The sequence below is a fragment of the Mytilus edulis genome, chromosome 2 (genome assembly GCF_963676685.1).
Source record: "Mytilus edulis chromosome 2, xbMytEdul2.2, whole genome shotgun sequence".
Lineage (NCBI taxonomy): Eukaryota > Metazoa > Mollusca > Bivalvia > Mytilida > Mytilidae > Mytilus > Mytilus edulis.
In genome coordinates this window covers 67,726,139-67,748,953 of record NC_092345.1, presented here as the reverse complement: position 1 = coordinate 67,748,953, position 22,815 = coordinate 67,726,139, and the positions used below count along the sequence as shown (strand labels likewise).

At 32.7% G+C, this 22,815-nt stretch overlaps 1 protein-coding gene across 4 annotated transcripts in view; it reads right to left on the bottom strand.

Moving 5' to 3' along the window:
* LOC139512748 (neuroendocrine convertase 2-like) overlaps positions 1–10,996 on the bottom strand; it is a 55,613-nt gene extending 44,617 nt beyond the window's left edge. Inside the window, exons 1-7 of one of the 4 annotated variants that reach the window (XM_071300617.1) lie at positions 10,667–10,996; positions 8,773–8,928; positions 8,130–8,151; positions 6,120–6,185; positions 4,988–5,113; positions 2,840–2,892; positions 225–310 (exon numbers count right to left, since the gene is read on the bottom strand). In XM_071300617.1, coding sequence (XP_071156718.1) covers positions 225–310; positions 2,840–2,892; positions 4,988–5,113; positions 6,120–6,185; positions 8,130–8,151; positions 8,773–8,837 — 418 coding nt within the window. In that variant the 5' untranslated portion in view covers positions 8,838–8,928; positions 10,667–10,996. The remainder of the gene's footprint in view (positions 1–224; positions 311–2,839; positions 2,893–4,987; positions 5,114–6,119; positions 6,186–8,129; positions 8,152–8,772; positions 8,929–10,666) is intronic. The other 3 variants (XM_071300620.1, XM_071300619.1, XM_071300618.1) reach the window with 3 other exon arrangements.
* Positions 10,997–22,815: the final 11,819 nt, after the last annotated feature.

Sequence of the window (22,815 nt, the reverse complement as noted above, 5' to 3'; positions counted from 1 at the left end):
AAGTCAGCTTGATAAAATAATGAACTAGAAGGTGCATAAAATCTTTATATACTAAGGACTATGTTTATATTTCATTGAAATCCTTTTTAGGAGGAGTTACTTAAAAGTACAATGCAACATATGAACTACAAACAAACAAACACAAAGGTTCTTTTATACCCAAGGTTAAGTAAACAGGGCTATAATAAATGGGTAAAGAATCTCATGCTTCTTTAACTGGGTACCTGCTATTTCTGCCCCAAAAGCAATCCCTATTGTAAAATTTTTATTCTTCAGAGCTCCTATAACACCAGCTACCCTAGTACCATGTCTGCAAAAAACAAACATTTAATAGTAAAAAAGTCAAATGAGGTGCAATAACAGTTTTCACTTACAAGTGTATCGTTTTCAATTATCTTAAAAACCTTGTAAGTTTATCTTTGGTTTGAAGATAGCTTGTTGAAGTTCATAGTGTTTAAGTCTATAGTTGCTAACATCCACATTATTTAAAATTGAGAATGGAAATGGGGAATGTGCCAAAGAGACAACAACCCAACCATAGAGCAGACAACAGCAGAAGGTCACCAACAGGTTGTTCGCATGTTTTAGCCATGGCGGCCATCTTGGTTGGTTGGCCACATCACCGGACACATTTTTTGAACTAGATACCCCAATGATGATGTGGAGAGGTGTCTCATTGGCAATCATACCACATCTTATTCTTATATTTTCTACAGCATAATACAACCATAGCATGCTTTAACTAGTACTTTCAAGGGTCAATTGTCTTTAAAATATTGCAAAATCCATAAAAATCATTTTCTTAGGTCTTACCTAATATAAGATATACCTAAATATATTTATTGCTAAACTATTTATTAGGTATTTTTAAAATTTACTGGTACTTTCAAGGGTCAATTGACTTTAAAATATTGCAAAATTCAAAAAATCATTTTCTTATGTCTTACCTAATATAAGATATACCTAAATATATTTATTGCTAATTTTAAATTAAAATTATTTATTAAGTATTTTTAAAAGATCTATGTTATGTTTTGTACAAAAAGAACAAGGACAGGTTCCTAAAATAAGATTGTATTTTCTTTTGATAACAAATAAGTTTAAGCGTGCACATGCTGAAATGTCTCATCTTCTTTACTAATCATTGATATTATGATAGTCCTAAATATAAAGCTTTATTACAACTGTCACATAAACTCAACATTAACCAAGAAAACTAAACATTGATCGATGAACCATGAAAATGAGGTCAAGGTCAGATGAACCTTGCTAGGCAGACATGTACAGCTAACAATTCTTCCATTCAACAAATATAAATAGTTGACCTATTGCTTATAAATTAAGAAAAACAGACCAAACACAAATACTTAACACTTAGCAATGAACCTTGAAAATGAGATCAAGGTCAAATAAAACCTGCACGACTGACATATAGATCATAAAATATTTTCATACATCAAATATAGTTGACCTATTGCATATAGTATAAGAAAAATAGGCCAAAACTCAAAAACTAACTTTGACCACTGAACCATGTAAATGAGGTCAAGGTCAGATAACACCTGTCTGCTAGACAGGTACACCTTACCATCATTCCATACACCAAATATAGTTGACCTATTGCATATAGTATAAGAAAAACAGACCAAAACACAAAAACTTAACTATAACCACTGAACCATGAAAATGAGGTCAAGGTCAGATGGCATCTGCCAGTTGGACATGTACACCTTACAGTCCTTCCATAAACCTAATATACTAGACCTATTGTTCATAGTATCTGAGATATGGACTTGACCACCCAAAACTTTACCTTGTTTACTGATCCATGAAATGAGGTCAAGGTCAAGTGAAAACTGTCTGACGGGCATAAGGACATTGCAAGGTAAACACATACCAAATATAGTTATCCTATTACTTATAATAAGATAGAATTTAACATTACAAAAAATCTGAACTTTTTTTTCAAGTAGTCACTGAACCATGAAAATGAGGTTGAAGACATTGGACATGTGACTGACAGAAAGTTTGTAACATGAGGCATCTATATACAAAGTATGAAGCATCCAGGTCTTCCACCTTCTAAAATATAAAGCTATTAAGAAGTTACCTAACACCGCCGCCCCCGCCGTAGCCATAGCCGCCGCCTCCACCGGATCACTATCTTTATGTCGAGCTTTCTGCAACAAAAGTTGCAGGCTCGACAAAAATGAAGATGTGGTGTGATTGACAATGAGACAACTCTCCACAAGAGACCAAATGACACAGAAATTAACAACTATAGGTCACCATATGGCCTTCAACAATGAACAAAGCTTATACTGCATAGTCAGCTATAAAATGCTTTGAAATGACAATGCATGCTTTTGTCTACTTTTCAATCCATTGAACATTACTTCAAAAGATTACTACAGTGGACTTATTATATTCTGCATCACAAAATGAAGGCAAAGTAGTGTGTACAAAAGTGAAAATAAATTTACCCCATCAAAATCACAGAAAATGAAATACTGTAAATTCAGAAATGAATGCAAGGTTTTTATTATTGCCAAAAATGCAACAGAGTTGTAAAAGCAATAGTTTAAACTCACATTTTGAAATCTTTTATATGAATTTAACAGAATTTTTCTCAAAATCGAAAAAAGTAAAATCGTATTTTAGTCTAAAATGACAAAATCACAATAAATGCACGCAATAATTTCTGAATTTACAGTAAGCATGCGTAGCAAGTTAGCAACAGATAAAAATTAATAGTAAATCTACAAAACATCCTCACCCCCCTCGCATAATATCAATTAGTTGTCCCCTAAATGTATAACAATAGTAATTGGCTACTTACTGATAGGATGTAACTGATCCTTCATTAGCACTATTAAAATCAAATCTTCTATTCTGCAATAATAAACAAGATGAACTGTAAATTAGGCAATATAATAAAGGTGTACTGACATAAAAGGTCTCTAAACACATTAACTCCAACAGAAGCTTTAGTTAGTAGAAGCCATAAGCTTAATTATGTGTATCAGCAGGGGAAATGTAAAAACATAAAAATATAGTATATATGCCAATACACATAATTAACAAAGTAATATAAGAATGAACCGCCGGTTAACTCTGAACAGCTGGTTATTTCTTAACCGCTGATTATTTCTGAACCGCTGGTTACCATATCTATATAAATAGGATGCAAACAACAATCCACCATTCTGCCTCCGATGAAGGTCCTTTTGGAACGAAACCAGTCAGGCTATCAAACATCATCAGACGTGTTAATTATGTTTATCATATACTTAGCATTAATATGATAGCTTTTGCATATGAGTAATGGGCGGAAGTGCACAAGCCATATATCTTCCCACCCGGGCTGATAACCCATATCAAGTGCCTCTCGTGCAAAAAACCCATATCAGTGCCTCTCGTGCAAGTTACTTCCAGTGTTTCCGGTATCGGTTGTTTACTTTTCCATTGTGACGTCAGATGTTTTTTATGACGACATCAAAATTTACGGGAACTTTTGTGGGGATAGTTTAATACTTGCTAACAAATGCCATTGACAATTATGAATCATTTTATAGTACAACAAACATGGAGTAGTAATGATCGTAAAACTCTTCCAAATGTTCAATGTTTCAAAATGCCTCTATAGGAAATGTTACCATAAATATACAAGGAGTTAATGATGCTGTTGTTGGACAACTATAGTATATTTGATTCATAATTTTAATTTTCTTTATAAAAGGTTTGACTGTTTTAGTTATTGCATTAGTTTATTTGCCTTACATAAAACTATTGTTGGAAGTATATGATAAAGCGATTAATACATGGCCTTTTCCATATCAGCCTGGGTATCATCCCTCGACCCATATCAGCACCTCGACTCCGTCTTGGGCTGATATGGGGGTCTCGGGATGATACCCAGGCTGATATGGAAAAGGCCATGTATTAATCTCTATGTATTGGCATATTTACTATATTTTTCTGCTTTTACATAAACTGTAAAATACTTTGACACATAAAAAACACTTTCAGCACTTTATAGAATACAAAATATCTTATTTCACAAAAAACCTACATTATTATATCATGACCAATATAAAAAATATTAATGGAACCAAACATGTCTTCAGTAAAATAGCCAGGACATTACTTGTATTTGTTGAATAGTTGTCTCATTTACAATCCTACCACATATCCTTATTTCAAATAAATCAGTATAAGTGTGAAATAATAATAATATTTGCCTTTTATATAATTATATTTTCTGTTTGTGTGTATAGGCTCTGTAAGTCTTTCTAAAACCAATCTTTAAATGGTTGGTGCTGTTAAAATGTTTAAACCATCTGCATTTGTATATGCACCTGTCCTAAGTCAGGAGCCTGTTGTTCAGTGGTTATCATTTGTTGGAGTGGTTCATAAGTGTTTCTCGTTTTTTATGAAGAATAGGACTGAAAATTTCAGAGCAGACAGATCTAAACCTGATTAACAATTCTATTCCATATCAGTTTTACTCTAAACGCTTCAGTTTCAGTGATATATGCCAAAAACTGCATTTTACCCCTACATGTATGTTCTATTCTTAGCCATGACCGTTAGTTGGTTGGTTGGCAGGGTCAACAGATAAATTTTTAAAACTAGCTACCCCAATAATGATTATGGCCAAATTTGGCCTAGTAGTTTCATTGCAGAAGATTTTTTTAAAACTTCACGGATGATAACAACGGCAGCCAAATGATGAGAAAAGCTTACTTTGCCCATAGTTTTTTTCAGCATCAATCATTATCATGATTATGGTAAAACTCTCAAGCTAACAAAAAAATCAAGGCATGAAATATAAAACAGCTAGTCCCACTGTATATAACCTTGTAATACATAACTCGAATAATTTAAGCCCTTACCTTCTCCGACTCTCTACATCTTTCGAGTTAATGTAGTGATCGATAGGGAGTGTAATATAACGACTGGATTATTCGGGTTATGTAATACTTACAATTTTCAGATCAATATGATCCTGAACACCTTTGTCCACCACGCCAACTGTAACACCAGTACCATTCACACAACTTCTCCAGGCAGGTAGAACATTCATGTCATACTTCTTTGCTTCTGTGTTATTCTAAAATGATATATAAGTATGTTGTTGACTTATAATTTAGGAATTGTGCCTAGATTATTTATAATATTGCAAGGAAGCATAACATCAATGATATTACCACGACTAATTCAAAATGTTATCATATTCACTGATAAAATATCACTTTAGAGTTATGAACCAAGTTATGATTCAGGCAATGAAAGGATCAACATATTATTTGTAGTCTGAAATTCCTTATTAGAGAAACAACTAGTCTCCAAAGAAATCAAATATTGCTCACATTATATTTATCATTAAAAGTACCAATAATGAAAATTTTAGTTCTCATGAGGCATGTTTATCAAGTTTGATAATTTAAGTTTGGTTTAAAATGACCTAATTGTTTCAGTTGTAAGGTTGTTCCATAAAATATGAAATGCAAAACGGAATTCTGTATAAATAAAGTATAATAGTACTGTGTCTTGTGTATCAAATGTTAGGATAATACCCTATAGTAGTAAGAGAATTTTAATATGACTGATTAAATATATATCTATTAATTTGGTGGATATTATTTTCATTATACCATTAGGTTCTTATCTGGAGAGGCATTTGTACGCATATATATTATCAGATTATCTAAAAATATCAGAGTGAATTCTTTACAAAAAATTAGAACAAATGCCAATTAAATAACACAATCTCAATTAACATGATTAAATATAATGAAAGAATAATTTCTTTACAATTTTTCACATGACCTAAATCCATGATACATTTCGGTCATTGACCTTTTAGATTTTGTTTCTCAAATATGACCTTTTTCCGACCTTTGTCTGTTAGATAAATTTTGAAGCATAATATCTTTCTGGGTAAACTAAGCTTTTGCTCATATCTAAAAATTAACAATGATTAATGACAATATCTTGCAATGAGGCTTTTGTTTTTTTGCATAAGCAGTTACAAGGTCTAATGCAGAAATTCAAAATTTAAACACTGATGTCTGACAGACAACACATTTAACTCTTGCTTACTCTGTACTACTTACCAGATACCACTGAAAGGGCCATAACTCATCTTCAATTTTTATATCACAGTTCTGCGATTCGACAAGCTAGTGAACAAATAAAATAAGAATCAATCATAATAATATTCATTTATTTTGCTTGAGGTGGTACCAAACACCTTCACTAAAATTAATTTGGCTAGTTTAATTTTCATAAAATTTTGACAAAGTATTTACTTTGACCATTTGACAAAAGTATAAAAATTTCAAAAAACTTGAACCAACCATTTTATCAGAAAATTTACACTGGTTATATAGTGTTTTGACAAACACTAATTTTGATCATTGAAAAGCTTAATATTCTTTTAACAACACAACGTAATTAAAACGTTTAGCTGGACTTTAAAGAGTTATCTCCCTGTAGTGTTAGGTACCATCTTAAATAACCATATCAAATCAGTTTTCTGCAATTTTTTTCTAAATAAATTAAGGTTAAATATATATAATCTTGATGCTGACTGGATGTTGGAATATCATGAATCAACAGTTTCCATTTGCAGGTATACATATATGTAGAAGGTACATGTATTTTATGACATGAAAAATATCCTTCTATCATTGGAAAAAATGCTGGATAATGCTATGTCAAACATCTTAAGGAAATATTCCATGTATTTTTTTTTATAGTAACCTGATGTCATCTTAATAACGTGTTAAAGTATTCTTTTATTTGTCTTTATGAATATTATTTTTACTGTATAGTATGTTTTTGGCCATATCCATTTGAAGTGACTCTGTACTTATACATTCCACCATTGTGTTTTTGTGCTATGGTAAATATTTGATTTCTTGACTTTCATTTTTGTCAAATGTGCTTTGTCTATATGCCTTTTTGTGTTTCTTTGTTACATATTTGCAATATTTTTTGTTAAAAAGTCCATTGGATGTTGGATGTGTACAAAGAGATATTTTTGTTATACAATGTAGATGTATAATTTTTCATCAGTTGTTAAATATTGGCTTTGAAAGAGCTTTCATCATGTTCAGTAACTATGAATACTCTCAGATCTGTACTTATAGGTTTTTCTTTGGGTTAATTTGTGCTTTGTATCACATTAATGAGTTCAGCCTTTTCAATTTATTTTTATAGTTTGTTTTTATATTGTACTGTTGGATTACTGTCCAACATTAAGGGGAAGGTTTGGCACCAACAAATATGTTTTATCGTGTCACATTTAATATGTAAAATTGAGAAAGGAAATGGTGAATATGTCAAAGCGACAACCACCCGACCATAGAGCAAACAACAGCCGAAGGCAACCAATGGGTCTTCAATGTAGCGAGAATTCCCGCACCCGTAGGTGTCCTTCAGCTGGCCCCTAAAATATGCATAATAGTACAGTGATAATGGACGTCATACTAAACTCCGAATTATACACAAGAAACTAAAATTTAAAATCATACAAGACTAACAAAGGCCAGAGGCTCCTGACTTGGGACAGGCGCAAAATTGCGGCGGGGTTAAACATGTTTATGAGATCTCAACCCTCCCCCTATACCTCTAGCCAATGTAGAAAAGTAAAAGAATAACATGTCCAAAGTTAGGGGCCTGTAACTTAGTGGTTAGTGTTTGCTGCTGTATATATTGTATGTTTAAAAGTTTGAATCGTTTCCCTTAATCATTTTAGGGCCTTACAATGTGATACTAGTTTTGCTAAATGTTGAAGTGACCTACAGAAGCTAACATTGTCATTTGTTCTCTTGTGGAGAGTTGTCTCATTGGCAATCATACCACATCTTCTTATTTCTATATTTATTTTTATTTGTATAAAACCTATTCCAAAACAGAAGTTCATTAGTGTTTATTCATGCCAAATATGCTTATATGGGAGTTTTTGCTACACATGTATCACATCAAGGATTTGCATAGTGACACTATACATGCTATACAAATCCTTGATCACATTCACATGGATGCTGCCAACTGTAAAAACTTTTGAACAGCATTGTACATGAAACCCATAAAATTTGTCAGATAAAAATCTTACTTACCTGACACAGCTGTATGAATATCCTAAAATAAAGTAAATATTTTATTTCATTTTGTAAATACATATAATGCAATTGGAAGCAAACCTTCTATAAAGGTAGGTTTAAGAGAAAGGACTTTAGATGTAATGAATCATAATAATAGTAATAAACTCAGAAATTAATGTAAAATCAACTTTTATGGGGGGAAATCTTTATATGCTGATGTAAAATTGAGAAAGGAAATGGGAATATGTCAAAGAGACAACAACGCTACCTGAAAGAGCAGATAACAGCTAAAGGTTACCAATGAGTCTTCAATGCAGCGAGAAAACCCTGCACCCAGAGGTGGTCTTCAGCTGAACCCTAAATAAAATACTGTTACAAAAATGTACTAGCATGACATAGTTCAGTGAAAATGGACTTCATACTAAACTCCAAAACATATAAATGAACTAAAACTAAAAAACATACAAGACTAACAAAGGCCAGTTGGCTCCTGAAATTGGACAGACGCAAACATGTGACAGGGTTAAACATGTTTTATGAGATCTGAATCCTCCCCCTATGATGTAGTTTACTGTTATACCTACACATATACCATTTAAAAATTTTCGTTGTAGTAATAGAAGTTGAGGTTGTTTAATATAATACTTTATTAACTTACATATAATAAATACAAAGATACACAGATGCAAACTGATTCTTGCTGTCTGGGGAAAATAGGACCATTATGTAGTTTTAAACACCAGATTAGATCATATGCTGCTTCTGGCTGTTAATACACCCTCATTTATGATTAGTTGTAACAACAATATTGCACCTGGAAGAAGAAAACAAGATAATCTGAACAAACATATACTGTGGATTGATTATTATTCGTTGAATACTAGTTTTCTTGGATTTTGTGGGTAAAGGGGAACCACCAAATTAAATTTAATGTACACCGAATGACAAATTTCCAAAAGGCTTGTACAACAATGTCAGATTTTTGTTTTTTGCCGACTTTTGCAAAACCACAAAATTAAATATCCATGAGCATGTAAGTTTTCATTAATCCACAAAAATTGGTAACCATGAAAATAAATGAATCCACAGTTATCAGTTTGTCACTAATTTACTATTATACATGCAGAAAAGAATTCAAAATATCATGAATATGGTTTTACTAAGCTAATGCCAGCAATATAACATATATTTTCTATTTTTCCAGCGCCTGCAACAATTTTACTACATGTATATACATTTAGCTAGTGCTGTTAAAATAGCCATTTCTCTGGTAACAGGCTATTTTGCCTGCTTGAATAAGATATTTTAATAAGAGCCAGCAAAATAGCAAAATTTGCCAGTGCCTTTTTTTTTTTTTTGATATCAGAATATCTTTTATCTAGGCCTATATCAAAATTATTTTTCATAGAGAACCCCAACCCCCTGAAAGTAAAATGGTCGTTCCCTTAAGATGGCAACGTAGTCCCCAATTACAGTAGAATTTTTTTGATTTTTTTTTTAAATAATAATTCAGGAAATACTAATAAACTCAAAATCGTTAACCTTTTTTTTTCAGACATTTTTAAATCCCGGCATCTGCACAGAAATTATTTTTTCCGGTCTTGTTTGCATGAGACTTTGAATAAAATCTATAATTATCAGTGTAGTAAAATATAGGAAGGAAGCTTAAGTCAATTCCTTTTTAATAATTGTTTGATCAGAAAAAAAACATTACCTGATGACCATGATGACAGCGTGTCTTTGTTTACATTGAATATATGACTTCATAACTAAAATAACGTCCCAACTTAAATCCCTAACAACAGAACCAAAATCAGAAATGTTACAGTATTTCCGTTTCTTTTTTTAAAATTTTAATTAATAGGAATTGTTTAAATTAATCAAAATAATTTATACAGACTACATCCCATTTCACAGGTATTTAAGTCTGAAAAAGAATTAAAATCTATTTGTATGTATATTGAAGAAGCTCTTGATTTGAGAGACCACCATACCGTTTTATCAGATAATAATTTTTTACAGTAGTTCGTGCATATACATATATATCTTATATTGTGTGTTTTAAGTAAAGTTATGAAAATCTAGAATAATACTGATGTATAAGTTTATGGTATCAATATCAGTTTATAATGTATTGGTATACATAGAATTGGCTTATGACTTGTTACATGCATCTTTATTTCATTTATATGTTGTCTTAATATTATAATTGTCTGAATTTGGATCATGCCTCTATTGTGCTCTTTCCAATAAAATATTGAATTGAATTGAATTGAATAAATGCCTGTCTCATATTAAATGTTAAGGCTAAAGGACTATAATTTATAGTATTAATAGTTCAATCCCAGTGGCGGATCCAGGGGGGGGGGGGGGTCTGGTGGTTGTAATCCCCTTTTTTTTTGACAATCAATACAATTGAATGGGGACATACAGTTGGACACCCCCACCCCCCTCCTTTTTTGTCCTGGGTTGGGAACCTCCTTTTAAAAATGGACGGATCAGCCCCTGAATCCGTATGATTGGGCTACCCACGCAGCAAAATTAGTCCTTACCTTCAAATCCTGACAGCTTTACGAAACTTGTGGCTCAAATAACCAATGATACATGTAACGTCAAACAGTGCAGTAAAGGTGTAATTATAATTTCCAAGAAAGACTGACTCACCGATGGTTAACTTAGTCTTATACATCCCTCCATTTTAATTTAAGATATCGAGTGTACTAATTGATATCCTGCTATCTATTAAAACTAATTTGGGTTTACTGAGATGCCTTGAACTTTTCCTTTCCATAAGAACTTTAATTAATAAAAATTAACTAGTAAACTACAAAATGAAACTAGACACTTCCGTTTTTAATGCGCACGACATTCATGTAAATTAGTAGTCTCGATAACCCAGACGCATATTTAAATATAGCGTCTGGGGTGATTAACCGGACTGGTCAGATATTTATAGGGGGCGTAACAAATAATTAAATATAGAACATATCTATAAATAGCACTTCCGTTATCCCCATTATATTTAAAAAAAAAAAAATAATAACAGTAAACAGTGTAACGTTACATGTATATGTGACTATACACCTTATCGCTATTCCCGGCTGACCCGTCCGCTTGAACTTTTGACGTCAACAACAATCACTTTTCCATTGTGGCGTCAGACATTTTGTTTTATGACGTCAAAATTTTACGGGAACCTGTGTGATTTCCAGCAATGGCGGACAAATAGCGATAAGGTGTATTAAAACTGACTTGTAGCTGATCCTATGTTGCCCAACTTGCAGATGGGCAATTTTAAAAGAACGATAAAAACTGTAATTAGCGGCGATCTTTTTTTCTGAATTTTTAGTCACATGTAAAAAAAAAATTAAAGACATGATTTTTTTTCGTGGGAAAAATTTGGTTGATTATATCATATAAGGAAACACTGTAGCATTACTGTATAGTGCACTCCTTATAACAAGTTCTGGATCCGCCACTGGTCGTTTATAGAGGATACCACGCTCTCTGTGCGCTAAGAGAGGGATCCGTAGGTGGACCGTTGTACATAAAGCAATCCAATATACCTTAATTTTCTGGTGAGTTATAATTTCTCGAACATGTATCCCCAACGGGCTATAATTTAGGACCTCATCTTTATAATTGTTATTTTTTTCCGTCCTGAACATTACCATTATTTACCACAAGGCGATAACCAAGCAACCCAAAAGATCTATTTTTATATTTTAACACACCACGTTTAATATTCTCTTATCTTCATACTATAAACTACCATTTTTCTCTATTTTCATATTATAGCACACCACTATATATATTCTCTATTCTTTATATTATCACATCGTCCTGAACATGCATGAAATATTTGCCACTTGACGTTAAGCAACCAACAGTCGGTATATTGTAGCCACGTTAGTCTGTATTCCTTATTTTTAATTTTTATCCCTTTTTCTTAGTTTTGTCTCATTCTTATTTCTGTAAATTCTTATGCTTTCCTTTTTATAATTATCTTTCAGATATCTGACGCACTTAACTTACTCGAAAAGCACACATCAAGTTACGTTATGGAAAGAAAAAAAACTTTAAGATTACAATGTAAAAAACCCTGCTTAACAATTTATCACTGGCAGATCAGTGAGATCACACAATGAGTCAACTCAATTTTTATTTACAAAATTAACTGATCTCAAAATTGCTAACGACAGCATAGTCTGAATGTTTCACCAATAAACTATATCGTCTAATCCTTTTGGGAAGAAAACATTTGGGAACCAACCTTCACACAATACCACTTTGCCAGTCTCCGTGTCTATGAAGAAATACAGAAGTTAACCAGTCATTCATGAAACCCAATACTCTTTGAATGCATGTTTGAATCAATCACATGGAAGAGATGGAATGGGATTTATCCCATACTGCATGCTAACTTATACAAAAAATAACTGAAAAGTGTATTCTCCTACTACAAACTATTATAATATCCATCATGACTTTTGTATAAAAGAGCAGCTTCACAAAAACAACAACTTCGAATTCTCCTGTACATGTGAACCTTTATATTAAATAAGGAGATTGGTATGATTGCTAATGAGGCAACAACCCAGCAGAGTTCAAATGACATGGATATTCGCAAATATAATCACTGCTCGGCCTACAATAATAAGAAAACTCCATACCATATAGTAAACTGAGAAGGGCCAGACATGTAAATGAGATACAACGCAAACATGAAAACTGTTAAATTGTTTATATGATTTTTAATTTGTTAATAAAAATCTTTAAAATTCTCCGACATATCTGACAACAATGTGTTTCTTGATGTTTGTTTCATTTACTTAATATATGTCTGTGTACCTTTTTTTGCTTTGTGGTTGCTGTCAAAATAATGTTAACCCAACATTTTTTATACTGTGATTTATTTATAATGATTGCTGCTTCAGTAATTAAAAAAAAATCTTTGAATCTTTTTTCTTATAAAATTGAAGCTGTTTATGATACAATGAAAATTCGAATATTTATATAGGTTTTTTTTAATTCTTCACATTTTACACATAACATCTGTGTCCCGAAATCATCATTGGTTTGTCTACAAAATAAAGTAAATGTTAAAATCATATTAATTTTTGGTAACCAGCATAGCATATATGAAAAACAAAATGTTTGGAAAAAAACATCATATAGAAATATACATTTAGAAATGTCTTGGTGCAAGCTGAATTCCGCTACGGGATGCGAGATTATCTCGCTGTGGTGATGACACGACCCATTGGTGGCATTGGGTTGTTTCCTGCTCTTTTGTTGGGTTGATGTCTCTTTGACACATTCCCTGTCTGTATTCTCTATCAAAATCATGCATGAATTTTTATCATTGTTAAAGGCCATACAGTTGCCTATACTTGCTCTCATCCACCTCTTTTGAACTTGGGGTGGATAGTTGTCTCATTGGTATTCATAACGCATGTTCTTACTTGTATAATGTTGACCTTTTGGTACTTTTATTCTCAATTTTTGTTTAAGTCAACAAGATGTCCTCTTAATCATGTTGATGTCTACTTTTGGTAATGTGTCATTGGGTTCACCGGTTGCTGCCTCATTGACACCTCATTTCATTGATGCTGCATCTATTGTTTTACTGTCTTGTTTTGCATAAAAACAAATTTACAGTGTATTCCTCATGCCATGGTTTTGTTTCAAGGTTTAGATAGCCAATTGGTATATATTCACTGACAACATTTGTATTCTTTTATGGACTTTTTTTAGTGTGAAAAAAAATGCCTCTTAAAAGTGCTAAAAAGTATTTTTCTTTTTTAAGTTGACCAGTCCAGACTTTGTTTACTAACAGTATATTTAAATTACTTTTCATAACAACGTGTCGCACTTCTTATGTTTGTATAAGCTAAATGCATTTGTTTTTAAAAAAATCGAGCATAAATCATTTTGACCGTTTGGTGTATGTACAAAATCAGTGGCATCTTCTAGATATACTTTATTTGTTTTTCGTCTGCTTATGTTTTTGAATTGCGTTCCCTCCTTCAAATGTGTACAACATTGCGCATCTCTCCTCCCCCCTTTTTTTTTTACACATATCAAAATGCAAACTCCTTTATACACTACATATAAATACAACAAACTTATCTTGGATGAAGTTCATATTTCGGCGTCATATCACTTTTCCATCAAGTATTTTTAAAGTTAACAACCCCAAAATGTATTTATAGCGTACACACGACTGTTCGAGTGGTCCCAGTCAATCAGTACAAAAATTGCCATTTATTGTATAATTAGTAACTTGCTTACGTAGCACGGACATGCATGAAAGAATATATAACTACTCGCTGTTTCAGTTTGCATTAAAATTTATGTAATAGTTTGTGTTGTTATATCATCTTACCAAGGTTTGATGTGCTGTTATTTTCCTTCGCGGTCATGGAAGCCATGCTGTCTGGTGTTTTCCACGACTGTATGTCGTCACAAACAAAATATAAATAGCTTTAAACAACAATCGGTACACTCGGGCTTTTCAATAGTATTATCGTAATATAATTTCTTCCGAAGTCAATAACCAACTTCTTGGTTATTCGTCTTGGACATTATCTTTAAAAACAAGCTAAAAAAGCCGATACTATTCCGAATGTCATAAATTACCATTTTTATATCACTTGTCATCCAGACGCTCTACTTTGAAAAATAAAGCGGCTGGATGATCGAGACTAGTAAATTAGCCGAGATATCGCCTAGTAGTACACATAGACAGATGTAGTAGCTGTAGCAGGCAGAAATCTGAAAACTATTTTTTTTGATATTTTCTTTTTACCTTTTAGTAACACTGTTTTAGTGAATGTAAAGATTTTTTACTATAATGTATGTCCTGTAAATAATATTCAAAACTTTCTTAAAACTCTATTAATAACCTTTTAATTGTGACACATTTTTAATGTACATAGAAGTTATTATTATTATTATTTTTTCAGGGATTTAACTGTATATATGTTTTTTATAATGTTATTTTTAAATAGTTATGTTTTCACTGAATAATTAATTACTATAAGGGTTTAACCAACCTTAATTTAGTAAGGTTGGTGTACTCCAACTATTGGAGGAAGTTATAGAGGAAAGAAGATATGCTAAAGTCCGAATTTAAAAGTTATTAAAAAGAGAAGCGCAACGTTAATCATGATAAGATCAAATATTTTCAAAAATAGTTCTATTTATGAAATCAAGTTTATCTAGTTAATGATGATGAATTATAAACGAGAATATATGTAAAAGTAGGTTCACGAAGCACAGGTCTCTGAAAAAAATTACCTACAGTACAAACTTACTTTATTAAATTAAAGTAGACTATATAATTTCAAGTTTTCGGCAGTTTTCAGTCAAGTATCTGTGTCATTTCATTATACAAATCCTTATTAAGGGGTTAGAATTTGCCTCAAAACTGTTATGTCTTATCACTGGCTGGCCAGATTTTTTCTTCTTTTAATGACTTTTTTTTAAAGCCGAATAATGTGAATTATATTCTAAAAATTCAGCTTTCGGTTGCCACGGGCTTTAAATTATATGTAAACATTTTGTTATAGTCTAAAATTATCTTTCTTCTTCTTCCGTTTAAGAAAACCATCAACATACTGCTGTTTAACCATCCGGCGCATGCCTGGTAAAAAAAATCAAATTTATGTATTTATAAATACAGTTTAACCATGTTAACATAGACTGTCAATTTTTTTGTATTCCATATATATGTATATTTATTATATTATTTTATTATTAATTTTTACAATTTTTCTTTGTTTTTAGATTTTTCGTTTTTAAATATTTCATTTCTTATTTTTATTTTTAATTTAAGATAAAAACATGATTGCCTGATGATTACTTCAGGTGTCACGGGATATGTATCAAGGAGCACATCGTGAGTGAGTGCACCCTTGAAGGTTTCTGTGGTGGTGTTTTTTGTTATGGTTGAGGATAATTTGTTCCCGTCTTTAATTGTTTGACAAAAGAAGGAAAATTTGTAGCTGTCTTTGTTACATTGGATTTGTTTGAAAGCATCTCTATTGGTGGATCTTGTGATGGACTGACTCTTTTGTAATAAATTTTGCGATGGAATGACAATATTTTCGTTTGTAATTTTGTGAAACATTATTAGCCTTGTTCTTCGTCGGCGTTGTTGTAATGTTTGCCACTTCATTGTGTCTAACATCCTAGACACACTGCTGGTATTGTGATTCCTATTACATGCATACCAGTGGCGGATCCAGGGGGAGGGTTCCGGGGGTTGGAACCCCCCCTTTTTTTTTTTACGATTAATGCATTTGAATGGGGACATATAGTTGGAACCCCCCCTTTTGTCCTGGGTTGGGAACCCCCCCCCCCCCTTTTTTTCAAATGGCTGGATCCGCCATTGATGCATACCTTGTCGCTCGTCTCTGTACTTTTTCTAGTGATCGTATTTTTCAATCTAATTAAAATATTGATCTCTGATTACGTTATACTACATTAGTATAACGTAATCAGAGATCAATATTTTAAAAACATTAGTATAACGTAATCAGAGATCAATATTCTAATTAGAAAGTTGCGTATTTTTTCGCTTGTATATGGGTCCCATACAGCAGTATTCTAATTTCTTATGATGGTTTGGTATGCCCTTTCTTTTATGTTTTGTGACTGGACTTTGAGCTTTCTCAGATACTTTGATGCATTCAACCTGTCAATCATATCTGTAACGTGCGCACAACGAGCTTTAAGCCTGTATTGGGCGTACGAGAAGCGTACCTAAGCGTTTATCGAGCGTTCAAGAAACGTATGTTGGCGTATACCTGGCGTTCGTCTAACGTAGATGTTGATAGAAATGTTTCATCTGGCATCGCACGTTATCTATCACGTTTCAGTTCCCGCCATATTTGTTGTTTACGTTATTTGTAAGGAAAAACGAATTATCCAAACAGTGCTACGCTACGAAGAAAAAAGTTTCTTGAGCGTATTTGAGACGCGTCCCGGTCGTATCTTAGATGTATCTTAGACGTTCTATTATGGGGTGTTTGTCACAAACACACCCGCAAACGTTTTAGTTAAAGTCGAACGATCTTGAAGCGTATACAACGTGCCCTAAACGTGTCTCAAACTTATTTGTAGGGCATTGAACGCGCTTGTGGCGTATGTATTACGTGCGTGTAGCGTACAGGTATACGCTAGACACTCGCTTGAGCTGGATGAAATTTTTTATGCTGCATTAAAGTTTCCTCGAGTTGTAGCGTTCACCAAGCGTATACCTTTGCATTTCGACGTACTTCAAACTTATGCAACGCTCGTTTAACGATTGCTTAGCGTTCCTCTGGCGTGCAACTAACGTATACCGACTTTGTCAATGTTCTCAGTACGTTTGGTCCACGCCGGTCTATACGCCAATGTGTAACGCCGGCATAAACCATAGGGAAACTCATCAACGATGTAACGAGAAAAACAACGAAACAAGCGAAGCACTGAAGTGCAACGATAAATAGAAACCACCTACTAGCTATATAGATAACAACTGCATATACCTGACTTGTTACTGGACATTTTAAGAAAATGGTGGGTTGAACTTGGTTTTATGGCTAGCCAAACTTTGGGCTAAATGGCAATTTAAAAAATACTGCTAATATGACAACATTACATGACAGGAATACATTACAAATAAATACAAGAACACTCAGGAAATAAATAATATAATAGTACATTTCTACCTGTTAACCACAGAATAACAATTTCGTTCGATATCAATGTTTCAAAGAGTTCTGAAAATTGTTTTGAAGTACATTCGCAAACGTATTCAATATCACAGTATCAATGATACTTATTTGTATTAGACAGTTAGGCTACTGTTGGCTTTATTTTTTATCTTGGATGTCAAGTTATGTTATCCTCTTAAGTAAAATAATGTCCTAATACGTGGTTTTATAAATAAAATATCACATAATTCAATTAAATAATTAAAAATGTATTCAATGGTAGAAACACATTTTATTTCTGATGATAAAGAAATGAGAAAATATGATATGATTGCCAATAACGGATTACTATCATCCAGAAACCAAATGACGTGGATTTCGATTTCGACTTTCTGTGATTTAACGCCACTTTTAAGCACCGCTTTTGGGCTTTATCGTGGCGGCCAGTTTTTATAAGTACGGGAAGCCGGAGTGCCCGGAGAAAACCGCCGACCTTCGATAGAAAAACTAACAATCATAGTCAATTAAGATTGGAGTCGAGTGGCTAGTGATTACAGTAAATTACTTTTTTTTTTAAATACTTATACCACTCGGCCACCGAGGCCCATCAAATGACGTGGATCTAATCATTTATATGCCACCGTGCGGCTTTCAACATTGACCCACACTTTTAGGATTTTCTCTTCATGGTAACGTATTGCTTTCGAGTTGGACTATAAAAACAACAACAAAAAACTTCTTTAAAAAATAATCTTCACCTTTTTAAGGTAAATACAAGTTTCGTCATCGTTTTACTGTACTATCTGACAAACAAAATATTTAGATTCAAATACATCATGATTTATTGGAATGTAACCATACATTCAAAAAATCAGAATGTGAATATATATGTTCAAACTCTTTTAGGTCATTTTTTAGTAGCAATAAACAAAAAAACTATGTTAATTGGACATGCTTTGATACTATATATGCCCTTGAATTTTTACTAGATAACATTTTTGTTCGCTTTGGGGATTCCGTATATCGTCAGATTATCGGAATTCTAATGGGGACTAACTGTGCACCACTTATTGCGGACCTGTGTTTAGATATAGGAAGATGTGGTGTGAGTGCCAATGAGACAACTCTCCATACAAATAACAATTTAAAAAGTAAACCATTATAGGTTAAAGTACGGCCTTCAACACGGAGCCTTAGCTCACACCGAACAACAAGCTATAAAGGGCCCCAAAATTACTAGTGTAAAACCATTCAAACTGTGTTTGTATTGTTATGAGTTACAATTTATGACAAAAATAAGCAAAGACCCATCGAAACAACATCTGATAAACAAATTTAATAATACTTTTAGATCTTTGGATGATATTTTGGCTCTCAATAATGACGACTTCAGTATGTATATTAATGAAATTTATCCTGTTGAACTTACTTTAAATAAAGCTAATACTAACAATGACCACTGCCCTTTTCTCGATCTTGATATCTATATCACTAATGGAAAGCTGAATACTAAAAATTATGATAAAAGGGATGATTTTTCATTTCCTATCGTTAATTATCCGTTTTTAGATGGTGACATTCCCTTGTCACCATCTTACGGTGTTTATATATCTCAACTTGTACGATTCGCTCGTGTATGTAACAATGTTTTAGATTTTAACGAGAGAAATTTATGTATTACTGAAAAATTATTACACGAGGGTTTTCGATATCACAAACTAGTCAAAACATTTACTAAATTTTATCATCGGTATAAAGACATCATTCGTAAATATAGCTCAACATGCAGACTTCTAATACGTTCAGGTATTTCACATCCAATTTTTTATGGTAATATTCTTTATAAAGCACAAAGGTGTCAGTATTCACCTCAGAAACTTACAAAACCTTTGAATAGACTTATTAAGAAGGGATATAATTACGATACTGTTGTCAAGTCATTAAAGATTGCATATTTTGGCGTTAATATTGAGTCACTGATAAGGTCTTTGCATCGGAACTAAACACATTATTTTTAAAAACAGTTGTTGGCATGACACGGGTTATGTTCTTCTCATATATGTTATGATGGTATGATACTAAACCCCTAACGGGAAGGATTGTGCCTGATGTTCATATGATGAAATCATAATCTTTCAGTCAGTTTAATTAAAGTCTGGAGCTGGCATGTCAGTTAACTGCTAGTAGTCTGTTGTTATTTATGTATTATTGTCATTTTTTTTATTTTCTTTGGTTACATCTTCTGACATCAGACTCGGATTTCTCTTGAACTGAATTTTAATGTGCGTAGTGTTATGCGTTACTTTACTACATTGGTTAGAGGTATAGGGGGAGGGTTGAGATCTCACAAACATGTTTAACCCCGCCGCATTGTTGCGCCTGTCCCAAGTCAGGAGCCTCTGGCCTTTGTTAGTCTTGTATTATTTTAATTTTAGTTTCTTGTGTACAATTTGGAAATTAGTATGGCGTTCATTATCACTGAACTAGTATATATTTGTTTAGGGGCCAGCTGAAGGACGCCTCCGGGTGCGGGAATTTCTCGCTACATTGAAGACCTGTTGGTGACCCTCTGCTGTTGTTTTTTATTTGGTTGGGTTGTTATCTCTTTGACACATTCCCCATTTCCATTCTCAATTTTATTGTATCATGTCATTGAATTGTATAGATCCAAAACGTGTTTTTTCTTTAATTATTCGCATAAGATTATGTGCCCTATTATCATCTGATTCTTAAAATTATTACATTTTTTTCTTTTAATTATACATTAGTTCACAGTATTATAAGTCAGTTAAGTAATTTTGATAGACATTTTAATTTTCTCTTATTTTAACTTGGGAAGCCTTTTGATAATTATAGTTTTCAACAATGACAAAAGATATTTTCACAGATTTTGCAGTTGAATTGTGTGTAATTGTGTTCAAAATTCGACACTAGATCTTTCACGATCCGATCGGAATGCTTTACCATCGTGAATTGTTCTTTCGCGATCATTTGTATCGATAAACCGAATGACAGCCGTGTTATACAAATAGCATGTTTGGTAATTATGTAAAACCATGTTTTTTACCAGGACCTGTGTACCATCTTTATACAAGGGATGATTTTCTCCTACATTCTTCCAGTTTCTATGTATTTGATGAACTACCGAATGATGTACTTTTCCGTCTACAAAATTTATCAAGTGTTGAAGGAAGTTGTGATGAAATAATTTTAAATATGATTGCCAAATTCAAATCATAAAATTGAAAATGGAAATGGGGAATATGTCAAAGAGACAACAACCCGACCATAGAGCAGACAACAGCCGAAGGCCACCAATGGGTCTTCAATCATGGCAGCGAGAAACTCCAGCACCCGGAGCGCTTTCAGCTGACCCCTAAACAAATATGTATACTAGTTCAGTGATAATGGACGTTCAGGCATATCTTTTTTTAATTCTAAAATTTTACATGTTTCATAATGACAAAATGAAATATAAAAAAAACCAGTTCAAACGACAAACTACTATTCTCGAAACTAATCATGGTCAATTTCTTAAAAAAATATCGTTTTAAAGAAAATTGATATGATGTAATAAAAAACGTGAGAAGTTACTGTAAATGATCATTGTAAAATAATTACATGGTACAATTGTCTTTTAGAAAATTATACACCACAGTCCGAATAACGCCTTGGATTTCAGAAACCATAAGCAAAATTCAAATCATAAATTCAGCTCGAAAAGACAACAACAGGACCAAAATGTGAAACAAACCAGACGAGAAATTTTCGACTTGATTAATTACAAAACATCACGAAAGAACATGACAGACAAACAACTGATTTAGTGTAAAAAATTTCATAAATACTCTCAAACATAAAACATGATACTGTTTGCGTGTGCATGTATATTTAACATTTTATGTACTTTGTTAGTATGTAATCATTTTTCGAAACCATCAGGAATATAATTTATGCTTTAAAAGACTCACCCGAGGCACTCGAATCAAAACAACGTTAGAATGCCAAATCAATTACGACAAGTGAAGAGCATTGCAAACCCGAACTTCCATGTGATAAGTCTGGTTCATAAAATCATAATTTGTATTCTGTCATATTTTATTTCACGGGGATCATATGCAAAAAAGATAAAATATAAAAAGAAGATAATGTATGTTTGCCAATGAGACAACTCTCCAAAAGAGACCAAAATGACACAGAAATTAACAACTATAGGTTACCGTATGGCCGTCAACCATGAGCAAAGCCTATACCGCATAGTCAGCTATAAAAGGCCCCGAAATGACAATGTAAAACAATTCAAAACTAACGGCCTAATTTATGTACAAAAAAATGAAGGAAAAACAAATATGTAACACATAAACAAACGACAACCACTGCTGAATTGCAGGCTCCTGACTTGGGAAAGGCACATACATACGAACGAACTATAAAAATCAATTGAAAAAGGCTTAACTCATAAGATGGATAAAAATACAAATACTACAATTACAAGTGGACGTGGCCTGGTACATGTACATCCAAGCAACAAAAAGATACTAAGTACAGATCTGAGAGTACTCGCAGTTATGACAGCTAGTTTAAAGCCACTAACAACTAATAAAAAAATCATGCATCTAAGACTTAAAAAAGTCTATATTTGTACCTTTGTATGTAAACTATGTTTGAATTGAATTAAAGAAATTCAATACTTGGCACGTTCATTAATTTAAAGTTTTTATATCGTTCACACGTGGGCTCATTCTTGGAACACTGACAGGAATTGTTTGAAATTCTAATACGTATGTTTACTTACAAGTTAGTACTTAGGACTACACTTTAATGACCGATTAAAATTTAGATTGTTTTTAATTAATCAATTAACTATACCCATATATGATCCCATATATGCATCGTTTCTGTCTCTGGTAGTAAAAGTTTTGATTAACAAAAATTATGTTTATTCGGAGTTTTGGACCTATGTTCTATATCAGTTATTTCAAGAGGACATGTTTTTA